General features: G+C 49.2%; 1 protein-coding gene across 5 annotated transcripts in view; it reads left to right on the top strand.

Annotated features, from left to right (window-relative positions):
- TFAP4 (transcription factor AP-4) overlaps positions 1 to 15,876 on the top strand; it is a 33,667-nt gene that overhangs the window by 3,713 nt on the left and 14,078 nt on the right. For 2 of the 5 annotated variants that reach the window (XM_090023423.1, XM_090023422.1), the window contains exons 2-5: positions 1,435 to 1,498; positions 8,057 to 8,222; positions 13,027 to 13,125; positions 14,060 to 14,230. In XM_090023423.1, coding sequence (XP_089879549.1) covers positions 1,435 to 1,498; positions 8,057 to 8,222; positions 13,027 to 13,125; positions 14,060 to 14,230 — 500 coding nt within the window. Of the gene's footprint in view, positions 1 to 806; positions 1,499 to 6,861; positions 7,085 to 8,056; positions 8,223 to 13,026; positions 13,126 to 14,059; positions 14,231 to 15,876 lie in introns of those variants that run through there. The other 3 variants (XM_090023425.1, XM_090023427.1, XM_090023424.1) reach the window with 3 other exon arrangements.

Here is a 15,876-nt window from a genome sequence, read left to right as displayed (position 1 = left end):
CTCCTTCTCTCCTCTTTAAGAACCTCTGCTTCCTTGCTGTCTTCTGTCAGCTGTCTCAGTCTGATTTCCCCAGAGGTTGATTTGTTAAGATCTCTCAGACCTAGATCCACATTAAGGCTCCTACTGTGCTCAAAGGAAGGCCATAGTGGCCATGACCCTCAGGGCTGGATTTGAAAAAATGAGGACAGCTGCAGTCTGGCCTTTCTTCGTTATGGGGGAAGTGGCTCATAAGCTTGAGAGCAGACTGGAGCATGGCACTGAGCAAGGAGTATTACTGTAGAACAGTTTGTATTAGTTGGTCTCACTTTAGGCAAGCTGGGGATAGAAGAAAGCCAGTGTCAAACCTGATCAACCACCTTGGGACAGTTGATTCTGTGTGTTTTGGACTAAAGGTATGAATAGGATCGCTGATTGGCTTTACTTGCAGGTGGGGTTGCAGGTAGGCAAGGGTTGAATCCAGGGTGCAAATTAAGGCGGAACTTGGGGCTGACCCTGCCCCCATAAGAGACAAGAGCCCCCCCTCCCCCCCCTAAGATTTGAAAATCATAACTAGATGGGGGTTGTCTCCAATTGGATTGCTCCTTAGGTAGACTTGTTAATCAATGAACCAGTTTAAATTTTTTTTCTTTTTTTTGCGGGAAACAACAACACCGCCCCCCCCCCCCCCCCCCCCCCACACACACACACACACAAATTCAAAGTGTAACTTAAACCCTGGTTAAATCCAGTGTTGTGCACAGGGGTTCTTATCCCCACTTATTCTTTGGCAGCCTACTCTTGCCTTCACTTTTTTCTTTCTAACAATGAACCTGGAGGAGGCTGATTTGCCTCCCTCACCCCCCAAAAGAGTCTCTTGGTTTACATGTGCTGACCTCTGGTTATTGGAGTTGTGACCTGCCCACTTGACTCCAACTCCAGGAGCCAAAGCCCATGGTGCTGACTGCTGCTCCCCTTTGCTTGCTTCCTGTCTCCCAGATGCCTTGCTAACCACAGCAGTGAGGGTTATTGGGACCACTTGAGGTTTACAGACTCCAGCATAAACAGCTAGTTTGGGGATGAGGCAGTCTTAATGGGAATGCCCTAGACCAGTGATTCTCAGCCAGGGTGATGCAGCACCCTGGGATGCTTTGAGATCCTTTAAAGGCTGCACTGTTTGGTGCATAAGCCTAATTTGCAAGATAAACCTAGAGGCTGTGTCCAGATGAGCGTAGGTCTTTGTTTTTCCAGGGACAAATAGCAGCTTGTGTGGCAGGTTACCTCAGGTTGGGTAGGGGAGGCTGGGGCTGGCAACTGTGCTGGCTCCATCATTAGAGGTGTACTGATACATGAGTCCGATATCAGATCGCTACTGATATAAAGAAAATTGTCTGTATCGGAAATAAACCTGAAGTGGCTGATAATTTGACCAGTAAATGTCTGTGTGTGCATGCGCAGCTGCAGCACAGCATGCCGGCAGCAAGGAGCAGAGCCCAGCAGTATGGAGAGCTGCGTGCAGCTGGTAAGCTTGTTGTGGTGGACAGGGAGGAGGGAGAGAAGCGGCGGAGGGGAGCAGATCAACACCCCCGTAGTGAGGGACGGAGGGGACAGGCAGGCACTGCCCAGACAGGGTGGGGCAGGGCATGGGACAGAGCTGTGGCTTGTTTGGGAAGGGCATGTGCCCTTATAATCTACATGGGGCGGGGCAGGGCAGGCGGGCTGCAGCTATGGGCTGGAGCTGGAGCTGCGCAGGGCTCTTCTTGGCAGGGGCTGAGCTTGGGGTGGGCGGAGAAGGGCTATGGAGGGGACTTTTGGTGCCCTCCCAGCTTCACACAGCAGTAGGACCTTCCCCCCGCCCCCAGGAGCTGTGGCTCCATCCTGTGCCCTGCCTCAACCCCACTCCCACTCCCTCCTGCACTACAGGGGTCTTGCTCTACCCCCCCATGCCCCTTCCCTCCCCATTCCCCTTCTACAACAGCAGACTTACCAGCTGCACGCAGCTGTATTGGAAATCTGATCGGTATCGGTCGATATGCCTCTGTAAATATTGGCTATTGGTATTGGCCCCCAGAATCTCTTTCTGTGCACCCCTACCCAGCAGCCTTGGGAATAGTAGTTGCCATGTGCCAGCAGCTGGAGCATGGCTCTGATTTGAGTGGTGTGTGCTGCTGCCACTTGTGCTGCCCCACCTTTTTTTAGCATCTGTTTTTGGCCCTGCCATTTCCTAGGGTCAACCCCGCCATGCCGCAAGATAGCAGCACAGGGAATGACTGCATGTGAGGTGTATGTTGCTACAGACATGTCTGCAGCACCATATACTGCACTCCTCTGGATGTAGCCACAGAGCTCAGATAGCAATTCATAGAGTTAAAAGCATCTGGCCTGTTGTAGGCTGAGTTCTTTCAACAGAAGAATTGCTTTTATTATTTTTCTGAAATCAAAAAATGAGTAAAAACAAAGACTATCTCGGGGTTGTCTCAAGTTTAAAAAAGTTGAGAACTGCTGCCCTAGACTAGAGTTCCCCACATTCTTGTGTGTGAATCTTGGCATTTTGGCAATACAGAGCATGAGCCCTTCTTCCTCTGGCCCTCAGCCCTGATAAAATCACCTGGCTGCTTCTCTTACTTCATAATAATTAGTGTCTTCGTTCGGGATAGGAGACATAGCAAGGATTGACGTATAAGCTGAGGTTTGGTTCTGGACAGGATCAGATGCTTTCAGATGCTTGCTGAATGCTCTGTGGTAGCGATAGATAAATAGCCTTTCTCAAGTGGATTTCATTTCTCTCTGTAAGGAGGCTTTGTTTGAACTCTGAGCACAAAGTGAGGGAGTTCTTGTTCCTTTGCATCTTCTCTGTTGCTTGCTGGCTCTGCTGGTTGTAGGGCTGCAGTGCAGTTGTCTGACAAGCCTTATTCAGTGTGGAGCTGCCTGGAGAACTTGGCCTGCACTCTGCTGCTAGCAGCTAGGCCTGCTGTGTGTCCATGGATCTCTTGTGCCAGGTAACCTGGCATTTCAGAAATGTGGTTTCAATGATCTGTGGGATGCTCCTGCAATCTAAGGAGGACTCAGTTGCATCAGAATGACTCCACTTTAGCAACTGGCAAAGAATGAGTGACCTCAGGACAGCCCCTCTCTCTTCAACACTCCCCTTCCCCTCCCAAAATAAAAGCCACAAAGGGCAGGGTTAGGGGGAAGAGTTCTACCATGCTGTAAATAAAGGAACAAATTTTGCCCAGTCTGTGTCCATACTGAGAAGGTGATCCTGGGTGAGTGCATTCAGGGCATCTTTGACTCCTTATCCTTAATCCAGTGATTTTCAGCCAGGCCACTGTAAGATCCTTGTCAGGGTGTTGCACAATATTAGCTCTGTTAGGTGTGCAAACACCTACACATGATTTGCAAGATAAATATAAAGATTTAATGTAGGAATCCAACAGAGTCAAAACCATCCTGACCTGCTGTGGTCTTTCTGAGTTCTTTGCAACAGAGCAGTTGCTCAGTAGATTTTCAGTAGTTGAAAGAGGAGTGAAGCTAAGAGCTGGCATTTTCCAAGGGGTTTCTTGGGTCAAAAAATGGTTAAGGACCACTGCTTTAGTTTTTTGAAAGAAAGCAAGATGGTTCAGACTTGTCATGTGGGAATAGATGGCCAGAGCTCCTAGATAAATGTAACTAGCTCTAGGCAGCTCTTACTATTGCTTTCTCCACAACAGCACTGAAGTTGTACTACATGTCGTGCAGCCAGCTTGCCTGCTTCTGGTGCCCATCAGTTGGCAAGATGGTGCTCACCTTGAGAGGTACTGTTCCCTTCAGGCTAGGCAAAGAGTGAGCCTCTGTTTCTCGCTCATGCTTTCTCATGTGATCCGATGTGCACTTGGTTTGTTGTCGGGTATGTTCCATTATGTGTCCACTGAAAAATTACTGTGACCGATTAACATTGTCAGGGTCTGTTTGATGCATCTCAGCAGCTTTGAAACAAACTTGTTTAACTGCATGCAATTTGTCCTACCAGCCATGCTTGCAAATTCAGCTTGGGTTCTGACAGTCAACCTGGGTTGCTTCCTTCTAGCCCATTACCCTCGTGACTGGAAGAACTGCCCGACAACCCACTATGAGTGAAACGAAATTCTCCAGTTATTTTTGCAAGGTTTGCACAAGAAAAGATGAAAGTGGGACTTGGTGGATTCAGCAATTGTCTTCACTGCTTAAAATAATAAAGCTGATCTTTGGTAACCAGCAGGCCAGCTCTCCCAGGACAGGTGCATAGAGAAGATGGAGGACTTTCATTCTTCTATGAGATGAACTTGCTAAGGGCAAGCTCAGGTGAGGATTGTGAGTCATCCATGATGAGCTGGCCTCTTAGCAGAATAAAAGGATCCTGTTCACTGTGGGAGAGCTGACATATCATGTACTCTAAGGTATGAAGCTTCGTATGATTAGCAGTGAAGACAACCCTTTTTTAAAAAATAAATCCATTGCACAAGCCAAACTGGAGTGTTTACTCTAGGACAAGTGCTGGCTGCCTCTTTGGGGCAAGCAGAAAAATAAAACAGTCCCTGGAGTCATAGAGAACACCAGAGGACAGGTAGAGAGCATGGCCATCAGCTCCTCCACAGGATAAAACATCACGTGAAGGTCTGCACTCTCCCATGGTGACCCCTGTGTGTTGGACTTGCTCCTGGCTTGCAGGCTGGGTGAGCACTTGGGCTCTGGCTCTGAAAGTTTTCTGCTTCTCAGTGCATGTGTTAGCAAAGAAAACTGAGCTGTTGGCCAGGGGCTCTTCTTCCTTCTGTCATGTTACCTACCTGGTGATAATGGTGAACAGGTGAGGTGCTGCTCTAAAATCAACCAGTGTCTTCCTCCCTGGCTTGACATTACTGAGAAAATTCCCCCTCCCCACAAATAAAGATCTTCAGGCTTTGAACCTTGTAAGGAGGGGGGAACTTGCTGGCCTGGTGTGCCCAGGAGTGGTGCCATATCTGGCAGCTGGGATCACCTGCTCAGATCTCTGGCATCCTGGTGAGTGTAGCACAAATGTGAGTGGGCAAATAGACTATAAATCTGTTTGTCATTTCACAATCAAACTTCCTTCATGATCTTTCTTCACATTAAGGAACAGACCTCAGCTTCCAGTGCTTTGCTTTTCTACAGCTCACTCCGTCTCAAAATCTCTAAACACCTGCAGCATTTTTCTTCTCTGGCTGCTTTTACCAGCTGATTACAATGCTTGTTGTGCAGCTGGCCAGGTCTAGTGATGGCAAAACCCTTCAGGGTAGTTAATGTAGAAGAAAGTGGCTGTCTGTAAGTTGGTGAGGAATCTGAGACTAAAATTTCCCTGGTTTCTAACATGGGGGACAGTGGACAGCAGGTGGCTGAAAGTGCTGATTTCACTGTACTTGATTTCTAGCCTTTTTTTAAGCTTGAATTCTCATGAAGTTTCAGTTATCATTCCCCTAATAATGGATGTGAACTGTATCGGTGATGCTCAATCTTTGGCCTGTGAAGCCGTGTCATCTGGCCAATGAGTGTGGAAAATTGTGTGTGGGGGTGGGGGTGGGGAGTGGTAATGTTAATTGCTGTTCCCCTGCTCTCAATATTTCTGGAGCCATGGGGGGCCCCATGGGCTGGATGATGTAGCCCTGTGCGCTGGATTGTGCTAACTTGCAATGAGGTCAGCATATGGGGTCACTCTGGAACACGGCTGGATTGGCGTACAGGCTTGGGCTGGCGTGCAAGGTCAAGCAGGCACATGGCTGGATACGGTGCCTGAGATGGGTTATGCAAGGTGTTGAGTAGGTATGTGCAGCCAGATCTGGCATGTGGGACTGGGGCAGCATGCCCAAGTGCACCTGTAGACTGGCTGTGCTTGGCATCCAGCCTGCGGACTGGTCCCATGCCACTTGTCCAACCTGCAAGGCCAGAAGTTTGGGCACCACTGAACTATGGTTGACTCCATGCCCCTTAGAAAGCTGATTTTTCTAGTTCTCATCCTTAACTTAGTGACTTCTCAAATCATGCTGAGAAAACCAAAGAAAGGCAAGATGATAATCAGAAAGATGTGGTCTGTGGGTTTGTTTTAAAAGGTATGCTATCGCTTGAGAATTCAGGGCTTGAAACCAACCTTGTTATTAAAGATTTAGGTTCCTAAACCTTAACTTCTAGCATTCTTGTTACATATCGGATCTTTAAAATTCCTGCCAGTCTCTCTCAAAGCAGTTCTTACTATTCCAAGGCCTGGCCCTTGGAGCAACGTGATTTTCAGCCCCTGTGTTGCTGCTATTGAGAAGAATCACGTGTACTAGTTTTGGTGTAGGATCCTTTATGAAGGTAGGGCTACTGGCATGGCACTAACTGGGGGCCACACAGATCTGGGAGCATTTATATACATACGGCTTTACCTACTTGTGTGGTTTAACTTCCTCTTTGTTCCATTGCTATAATGAAGTACATTCTGCATTAGGATTCAGTGATCCTGCTCTCTTCTCCATGCTGAAGCTGTGAGCACCCCTTCTGCTAGACCTGTCCTGAGTAGGAAAATAGAACATATGTAAAAATGCTTGAGCTCTCTTGAGAATATAGAGGGCTTGATGCTCTTTAAAACACACTTGGTGGTCGTGGTCAGTCCCAGACTCCCTTCCTCTTCCCCTGCAATTATTGATCCTAATATTCCTTCCTACCTCCATGTAGCTGCATGGTGGCATTTGGTTTGGGAGGTGTTTTCCTGGCAAAATCTGCCAGATAATTTGGGAACAGAATGCACAGAGGAGGCAGCAGGAAGCAGGCGGGAGCTGTGGCTTTGGGTGGGGTGGGGGCTGTCTCTGGGAGCTGTCATCTGGAAGCTATCAGCAGGAGGGGGAGGGAGACTCTCATCTGATCCTACCAGGGCCACACACACAGGCCAGCCCTGCAGGGACCTCAGCTTAGATGCCTGCTGAGTCTTTCTCCTGCAGTGGAGAACTTGGGAGGGAATGTAAGGAGCCCAAGCTACTCACTGCTGCCCAAACAACTTGCTTAATCCTCAGTCCAGCCTTCTTGCTGCCCAACCCCTCTCCTTGCTACTGTTCCTATCTACCTGGGGGATAGAAGCAGTGGGGTACCAGCCAAGCACATGGTAAGTGCCGCTCTCTCCACTGTAACAGAGAGGAGAACACATCCTGTCTCTTCCCATTTGTCTCCAGAGGGGTTGATCCAACTGCTCCGTGACTAGGCAGTAGTGCATGTGGGAGACTCTACAGGAAATCAAGGTTACTGTAGTCACTTAAAATTGACTCAGAGTCTTAACATGATTCCCAAGCCAGAAATCCGCCAAGGGACTGGGGTTGTCCTCTGCTTACAAGGCATACCTGGGCTCTGTGGTGGAAAAGCCCATAATTTAATGTCTCTTCTGAAAATGCCCAGGGTTCTTCTCCCTTTCCTGGGGCATTGGGGTTTTTTGTTTGCACTTCCATTGGCAGAAGGTTCACCTACTGAATTACCACCTTCTTCAGCATCCTAGATTTCAATGAAGTCCTTCCAAGCTTAGCTTCTCTCCCCTTGAAGTGGTTGGGGTTCAAGAACATACTGGGATGAAGGCTTATTTCAGTTTGTTTTGGCTTCCAGTCCACATCACTGTTGCTGAAAGTAGCTAGTTTTCTTATTGTCAGTGAAACTCAGTAGTTTGAACTTGTGGTTACATACATTCACTTACTGAACTGAAATACCTTGGGCAGGGAATAGGAAGTGAGTTCTAGATGTATTCACCCAGCTCCTCTTAATTGCCAGAAACCAGAATGGAAATGACTCCTTCACCCTCCTGACTCCAGGTGTACTTTTAGGATATGATCAGTGTCTGGCATAAGGGCTCTTGATCTGAAGTGTAGAAGGGGAAGTGCAGGAACAGTCATTGGTCCTTGTCAGAAAGTACAGCTCCCTGAACTTTGGTGCCTAATCCAGCCCTTGTAAAGTAGGTGGTGGCTGGGAAGAAGCCCCTCCCTAGTATCCTATCAGTATGTTAAAGTGGTGCCCTCTGCAGTGAGGAGTGGGAGGTAGGGTCTTGGGCATTGGTTATTGCTCTCTTCTAACCTGCTGTGGATTTTCCTTGCAGCCTGGCTAACATCCCGTTGACTCCGGAGACCCAGCGGGACCAGGAGCGACGGATACGCAGGGAGATAGCCAACAGCAACGAGCGAAGGCGGATGCAGAGCATCAATGCCGGCTTCCAGTCTCTGAAAACCCTCATTCCACACACAGATGGGGAGAAGCTCAGTAAGGTGAGGTGGGATCTGCAGACTGCCTGGTCTGTCAGCATCATTAGTTATACCCCTAGTGACATCTTTGTTCCAAAGCATGGGGTCATTCTGTCACTTGGGAAAGAACTTCTTAGCCCTGTGGATCTGGGTAAAATAATGAATGCAGTGGGCTCATTCAGAAGACTTCAGCTTCCAGTTCATAAAATAAAAATACCCATACCTGAACTATGTGCATGTTTGTAGCTCGATATCAACTCCATAATTAAAATAGGATGATAAATAACCTGAGCACTGAAATAACAACGAAGGTAGATATAGCATCATCCTTGTATCTAGTTAAAAAAGCACAGAAGTGGTTTATATACTAAGAGCTATAAAGTGGACGTGGGTTAGTCAAGGTTGTCAACTATGCACGGTTTCATGTCATTGTTATTGAGCAAAGGGTTGGCCTTTTTGGGTGTAGATGATCATTGCCATGCTTCCCAATATTTTAATTTTTAAAGTAGTGCTTTTAGTGAAGCTGGTATCACTGATGTATCTGTGCCCATGGAGCTTTGTGTGTTGCATGTAAGCTGCTAAAATGCACAGGCCATGGAAACCTTAATAGCCACAGAATGCCGGGGATATATGCACTTTTTTTACAGGACTTCTGTTTCTGCCCTGGTGAGTTCCACAGACTCCCTGTTCTTTGCAGAGCTGAGGAAAAGTTTTCTAGATCCTGGAGAAGAAGTGTGAAGGTGTGGCAGGATAATGCAAATAACTTCTTTTGCCAGCTGTGGGACTCATCAGTTTATGGAGGAGACAACTGAGTGAGCTGGTCATTCAGGATGAGCGCAAGCTACCAATGTGATATGGATCTACAAAAGTCACACATATCGTAGGATGGGATTTAAGATGTCTGCAGTAGATACAAGGAAGTCTTAATGGCATTGTACAAGGCACTGGTGAGGCCGCAGCTGGAGTACAGCTTGGGGTCACGTGCAGGCAAGATGAATTCACAGTGGACTGATGCAGAGAGGGGCTGCCGTGAGGATCAGGGGAATGGAGAGTCTATCCTAGACAACCTCAGCTTTCACTTTGCTAAGCTAAGAGCCTCCAGAAGGAGATGGAGGTAAATAGTGGGGAGAGAAAAGTCCTATTTAAGCTGAAGGGCAGTCCTGGTGTAAGAGTAACTGGCTCCCAATGAAAATGGGCTAGCAAGTAAAGGAAGGTTCCAGCAGTCCGAGGAGCAATGCCCTTTAGTCGTCTTCTGGTGGGAGCAGAGGGGCAAGAAACTTAAATGCTTCCCAAGTGGAACTCGGGTGTGGAAGAGATTGTCTGATCTGGTGCCTTCTCTTTCAGAGAACTGGACTTGACCTCAGAGGCACCTTGCATTGCCATGCTGTGTGCTCTGGGATATGGAGTTTGCACTGGAGTGGGGAGAACCTTTGCACTGACTTTTACACGCAGCAGGCTTTGAGCTCTGCTGAAGAAGGCATGCACTGGATTTCTTCCCTCTGTGTCTTGCATTTCCAAGGGCTGAGAATCTTTCCTGTCTCCTGCAAGGCCAATGGAGCAGAACCTCTGCTCTCCTGGAGAATACCTGGGCTTTACAGCACAGGGATCTCCTTTACTAGGGGATGCTCTGGCAGCTTCCCACAAGCAAGCTGGCTTCAGCGTGCACAGTTAAAGTGCATTAGCGCTTCCTTGAAGCTGATTAAGTGCTGATTTTTTTTTTTTACCCAGCCTCTGCCAGGATAACACTGAGGAGCCCAGGAGAGTTAGGTGGGTTCTGTGACCTTCAGCCTGCTGGGTTTGCCCTGTTCCCTTTTGACTGAAGAATTTCTTGTTTCTCATGCTCAACACACAATAGTTCTGGCAGGTAGAATTAGCAGTGCTGTCTTCTCCTGATGCTGTGAGTGCCACTCAGAAGATCTTGTTTGGAGCCACAGGGACTCAAGGCTTTGATTCTACACCTGACACTTGTGAATCATGGGTTTGAACAGTGGGAGCTGCCAGCACTGAAGTTCCACAGGAGTTGTTAACCCTTTGCATTGCTTCTGTGGCAATTGACAGCCTGAACCCCCAAGGAGCCAGGAACGTGTTGCTGGGACATGTGTGCATTTGAAGTTTCAGGTAGTAAAGGATGTGAAGGGTAACCAGAAGGATTTATACATGTATGTTGGTAGCAAGAGGAGGATCAGGGAAAGTGCTTGGGTCCCTTACTGAATGGGGGAAGCAACCTTGTAACAGAGGATGCAGAAACAGCTGAAGTGCTCAATGCCTCTTTTGCTTCGGTTGTTACAGGCAAGGTCAGCGCCCATGCTACTGCACTGGGCAGCACAGTTTGGGGAGGAGGTGAGCAGCCAACAGTGGCAAAAGAACAGGTTAGGGACCATTTAGAAAAGATGGACATATACAAGTCCATGGGGCCGGATGGGATGTACCCAGGAATGCTGAGGGAGTTGGCTGATGTGATTTGCAGAACCACTGGCCATCATCTTTGAAAACTCATGGCAATCAGGAGAAGTCCCATATGGTTGGAAAAGGGCAAACATAGTGACCATATTTAAGAAGGGGGAAAAAGAAGGATCTAGGGAACTACAGACCAGTCAGCCTCACCTCAGTCCCTGGAAAAATCATGGAGCAGATCCCCAAGGAATCCATTTCTAAGCACTCGGAGGAGAAGGTGATTAGCAACAGTCAGCATGCATTCGCCAAGGGCAAGTCATGCCTGACCAACCTGATTGCCTTCTATGATGAGATGCCTGGCTCTGGATGGAGGGAGACCAGTGGATATGGCGTACCTTGATTTTTAGCAAGGCTTTTGATATAGTCTCCTGCAACATTATTGCAGGCAAGCTAAAGAAGTATGGGCAGGATAAATGGACTGTAAGGTGTATAGAAAATGGGCTGGAGTATTGGGCTCAGAGTAGTAATCAATGGCTTGATGTCTAGTTGGCAGCCAGTATCAAGTGGGGTGCTCTAGAGGTTACTCCTAGGGCTGTTTTTGTTTAATGTCTTCATCAATGACCTGGAAGATGGCATAGAGCACACCCTCAGCAAGTTTGCAGATGACACCAAGCTGGGGAGAGTAGTAGATGTACTGGAGGGTAGGGCTAGGATTCAGTGACCTAGACAAATTGGAGGATTGAGCCAAAAGGAATCTCATGAGGTTCAACAAGGACAAGTGCAAAGTCCTGGACTTAGGATGGAACAATCCCATGCACCAGTAGAGGCTGGGGCGTGACTGGCTGGGCAGTGGCTCTGCAGAAAAGGACCTGGGGGTTACAGTGGATAATAAGCTGCGTATGTCCCAACAGTGTACTCTTGTTGCCAGGAAGGCTAATGGCATACTGGGCTGCATTGGTAGGCGTGTTGCCAGTAGGTCAAGGGAAGTGATTATTCCCCTTTGAGTGCTGGCAAAGCTTCATCTGGAGTACTGTGTTCAGTTCTGGGCCCCCACTACAGAAAGGATGTGGACAAATTGGAGAGAGTCCAATGGAGGGCAGCAAAAATGGTTCAGGGGCTGGGGCACATGACTTCTGAGGAAAGGCTGAGGGAACTGGGCTTATTTAGTCTAGAGAACAGAAGACAGAGGGGGTTTTAATAGCAACCTTCAACTACCTGAAGTGGGGTTTGAAAGAGGATGGAGCTAGACTGTTCTCAGTGGTGGCAGATGGTATAACAAGGAGCAGTGATCTCAAGTTGCAGCAAAGGAAGTTTAAGTTAGATATAGGGAAGAATTTTCTCACTAGGAGGGTAGTAAAACACTGGGACAGGTTACCCAGAGAGGTGGTGGAATCTTCATCCTTGGAAGTTTTCAAGATCCAGCTAGATGAAGCTGTGGCTGGGATGATCTAGTTGGTGATGGTCCTGCTTTGAGTAGGGGGTTGGACTCAATGACCTTCCAAGGTGCCTTCCAACTCTAATTTTCTATGATTCTGTGTTTGAGTGGCACTAGGAGAAGATTCAGACTGAAGCTCCTAGGCAGGACGGCATGCTGGGGAGGAGGTGCATGTGGGACACTTGCCTTTCCTTGGGTACAGTTCTCCCTCCACCCACAAAACAGAGAACCATGTGAAGGGTCTCCTGCATTGCCTTGCCCCTTGTGCCTCAACTTGACTGGCAGAGCCTCCTGCCCATGGATGAGGGGGTAGGGACTTTAGCTCATTCTGTTCTGTGGAGGGGGCTGGTTGGTGCCAAATGCAATAGGAGATGGTACTTGGAAATTTGTCTACTTGCAACTGGCAGAGGTCAAGCATCTCCTGCGACTGCAGGTAGCCCACCAGGTAACCCTCTGCCATAAATGGTTGCCTTCCTGGGCAGGGACTGGCCTGCCTGCTGCAAGTGGAGTGTATTGAGCGTGCTGGGGGTGTTACCAGTGGCTGATGTGAGGGGGCTGTGTGGAGTGTGTCCACGTTATCTAGCCCAATTCACAGAGAGGGAGAAGCAGACTTGAGGCACATCTGGAATGAGCTGAGGCTCCCACTGGGAAGGACACTTGCTCTTCACCAGTATGCCAAGCTAAGCCAAGGGTGCATTTCCTTGTGTTGGGCAATCTCCTTCTGAGTCTCTAGCTGGAGCCTGGAGGGGGAGCACTTTTGGCTGTAGGGTCTGAGTTTCTGGTGCTGTTGTCTCAACTCTGCCATTGGTGTGGTTTGGCCTTGGGCAGGGTGGCTGCTGCCTTCCTTGCTGCCAGCTGCCCTTTGGTGCAAGGAGGCAGGCATCTAACAGGCTCTGTCCAGAGAGGCACAGGAAAAATCTGCCAACTCTGTCCAGATTGTGGAGCTCAACAAACTGCCCTTTCCTGTTGACTTATCCTCTCTTCTGGGATTCTCCCCAGGCGGCGATTCTCCAGCAAACAGCTGAATACATTTTCTCACTGGAGCAGGAGAAGACTCGGTTACTGCAGCAGAACACACAGCTCAAGAGGTTCATCCAGGTAATGCAGCTGCTCTTCCTTTGTCATTCCATTCCCAGTCCTGCTCCCACCCCCAACTCCCTGTCATCATGTGAAGTATTTGTTTCTGTCCTGGCTGCTTTTGTTGCCTGCCCTTCCCTACCCCCACAGCATTGTTGGCCCAGTGGAATGGTGTTAGTTCTCTGGTTCACCTAGTGGTGCTGTACTCGGGGCTAGGCCAGGCAGGCCTCTTGCTTCTTCTAGGTCTCCTTTAGGTCAGGGAAGGAAATGCTGACCTGGGGCTTCCTGCTTTAGATCTTTGTGACGGGACAGAGCTGGGCAAAAGCTTCTTCCCTCCCTGGCTTCTCAATCCCTATCTTTTTTTTTTTTACAAGTCTGGCTGTCACCAGGCCCTGGTAGAACACTCCATGGCACCTCTAGGACCATGGTGCCCCCTCCTGTCTGGCTGGGTGATACTGACGGATGCAGCCCAGATGTCTGAGCTCTGCTGCTTCTGTCCTGCAGAAAAATTACTGAGGACTGTGAAATTCACAATGACCCGGCCCCCTCAAAGGCTGAGTTCCTTTTGGAGAGAGTGCTTGCTTGTGAATTTCCTTGGACTTATTGATCGGCACCTTTCTTCTGGAAAAAGAGACTGGGCCTTATCAAAACCTGCTCAGATGGGAAGTGGGGGTTCAAGCCAATCAGTTGGGTCTTTCTGGGTCTCCTCTCCCAGCACTGCTGCAGCGGCACCAAGTTCCCTTGGATCTTCCTGCAGTTCCATACCCTTTGTGTTATGTGGCTGTGCACCATTGGGCTCCACTCCAGAGGTGGTTGCTTTTTTAGTGGGGCTACTCATAGCATGTGCTGGAGTCTCTGGAGTCGAGAGCTCTAGAGCACTGCAGGGTTTGATTGCTAATGCATATTGCTATCACTGTGCTGTCTGGAGTTTGATGCCTCCAACTCTGATTGGCAGGAGTTCAGCGGCTCCTCCCCTAAGCGGCGGCGGGCAGAGGACAAGGATGAGGGTATCGGCTCGCCAGACATCTGGGAGGATGAGAAGGCAGAGGATCTGCGCCGAGAAATGATTGAGCTCCGGCAGCAGCTAGACAAGGAGCGCTCAGTCCGCATGATGTTGGAAGAGCAGGTGAGTCTAGGTTGAGGGATGCACTGAGGGAGTCATAGGGCTTCCATTTGGGCCCACAGTGTCCCTAGCCTTGATACAAGCAGGTGAAGAAAGGAGAACTGTGCTGTCCTCTTGATGCAGCACGTTTCCAGTGTGGGATGGGGGTGGTGCCTCTGTCAACCTCTGGTGTCTGGGCATCTGCAGCCTGAGCCTGGGAGACTGCAGGTACAGTGCAGAGGGAGGTGAGGGTCCCAGCGTGCTCCCTGTCCTCACTAGTAGAGCCAGCATTCAGGGGAGGCAGCTCTAAATGCTGAACACCCATTGGCTCCCAGGAGTAGGGTGTGGGGCATCTTCAGCCCTATGGCACCCCCTAGTGGATGATGGCAGATGGCACAGGCCCAGGGTTAACTGCTGAGAGGTGCCAGGCATTTGCTAGGATTCCTCTGTCTTGGTCTCCATGAAAGCCCTGCAGCTCTGAAGCTGTTTGGGTGTCTGAGGACAGTGGTGCCAGGGCAGCATGCAAACCACACCCCCAGCTGGACACTATACTCTGTTTGGCTTGGTGTAAATGTTGCCCTGCTGATGATGCCTCCCTGAAGCAGCTCCAGACTTGGCGTTTCTTTACAGCCCTCTTCACGGTCTCTAGTTTTCCCCTGCCCATTGTCTAGGCTGTGAAATGTCTGCCTCGGTGCTGCAGCCTCAGTCTTGCCAGAGGCACTTGTTCCCTGATGCACTCTTTCTTTGTATGTGTTGGAAGGCAAAAAAAGGCAGGTCCTTCAGGTCAGCTGTCTGTGGCAGGGTTGTGTTGTATTGGATGTCCATGTTGTTTGAGCTGTAGCTATAGGCTGTAATGGATAGGCAGGGGATCAGCTGACAGAGTTCCTCCAGAAACTGAAACCTAGGGCACCTCACAAGCCTCTTAGGGGTACTCAGGGAGACATGGGATAGTTTAGCATGGGTCAGCCCAGAGCCATTTAGAGGTAAAACCCTGAAATGCAAGCTTGAGTTAGCTAAGCACAGAACTCCTAGCAGGTGCTCCTGTGCTGGCCCTGAGCTGCTAGGTCCAGGGGTCTAGTAAAGCTCCCAGATCCGGTCCTGTTGTAGCCAAGCACTAGCTCCTTGATGCGCTTAAGTCTGTAGGACCTGAAGCCTGGGTGCTGAGCTGTAGCTTACCTGATTAAGGTAGAACCTCTCTACAGTGATGATGGAGACATTGGGACTCTCACTCTGAGGTTCCTGACCCCAGGCAGCTCATCATCAAGGCCATAAGGTTTCTTCCCTTCTAGAATTCGTGTACTCAAGGCCAAGGGGACATCTTTTCTGAGTGCCAGCGTGTGCTTTACAATGGCACTCAAATGATCCTAGCTCTTCCAAGGTTTCCTTTCTTGTCTGCTTCCAGGCATTTTTCACGTATGTTATTGCAACTGCTTGGCTGAGAGCCGGTGGAGCCCTGGTTTACTCAGTGTTGCTCTCTGGACTGAGGCAAGCCTGAGGAATCCTATAACACTGGAAGCTTTTCCACTGTGAGGAGCAGCAAGTCTCTGACCCTTCAGGCAAGGATTTCCTTCTTCCCTATTTCCTATGGAAGGTGTTCAAGATGGCTGACTTGGCTCAAAGCCAATCTGGCACTCTAAAAGGAGGACCACATTTAAGAGAAGAGGCAGTTA

This window comes from Crocodylus siamensis, chromosome 12 (genome assembly GCF_052110815.1).
Source record: "Crocodylus siamensis isolate JL-2025a chromosome 12, ASM5211081v1, whole genome shotgun sequence".
Taxonomy (NCBI): domain Eukaryota; kingdom Metazoa; phylum Chordata; order Crocodylia; family Crocodylidae; genus Crocodylus; species Crocodylus siamensis.
The sequence above is the reverse complement of the archived record's forward strand: the minus strand, read 5'-3'. Positions and strand labels throughout refer to the sequence as shown.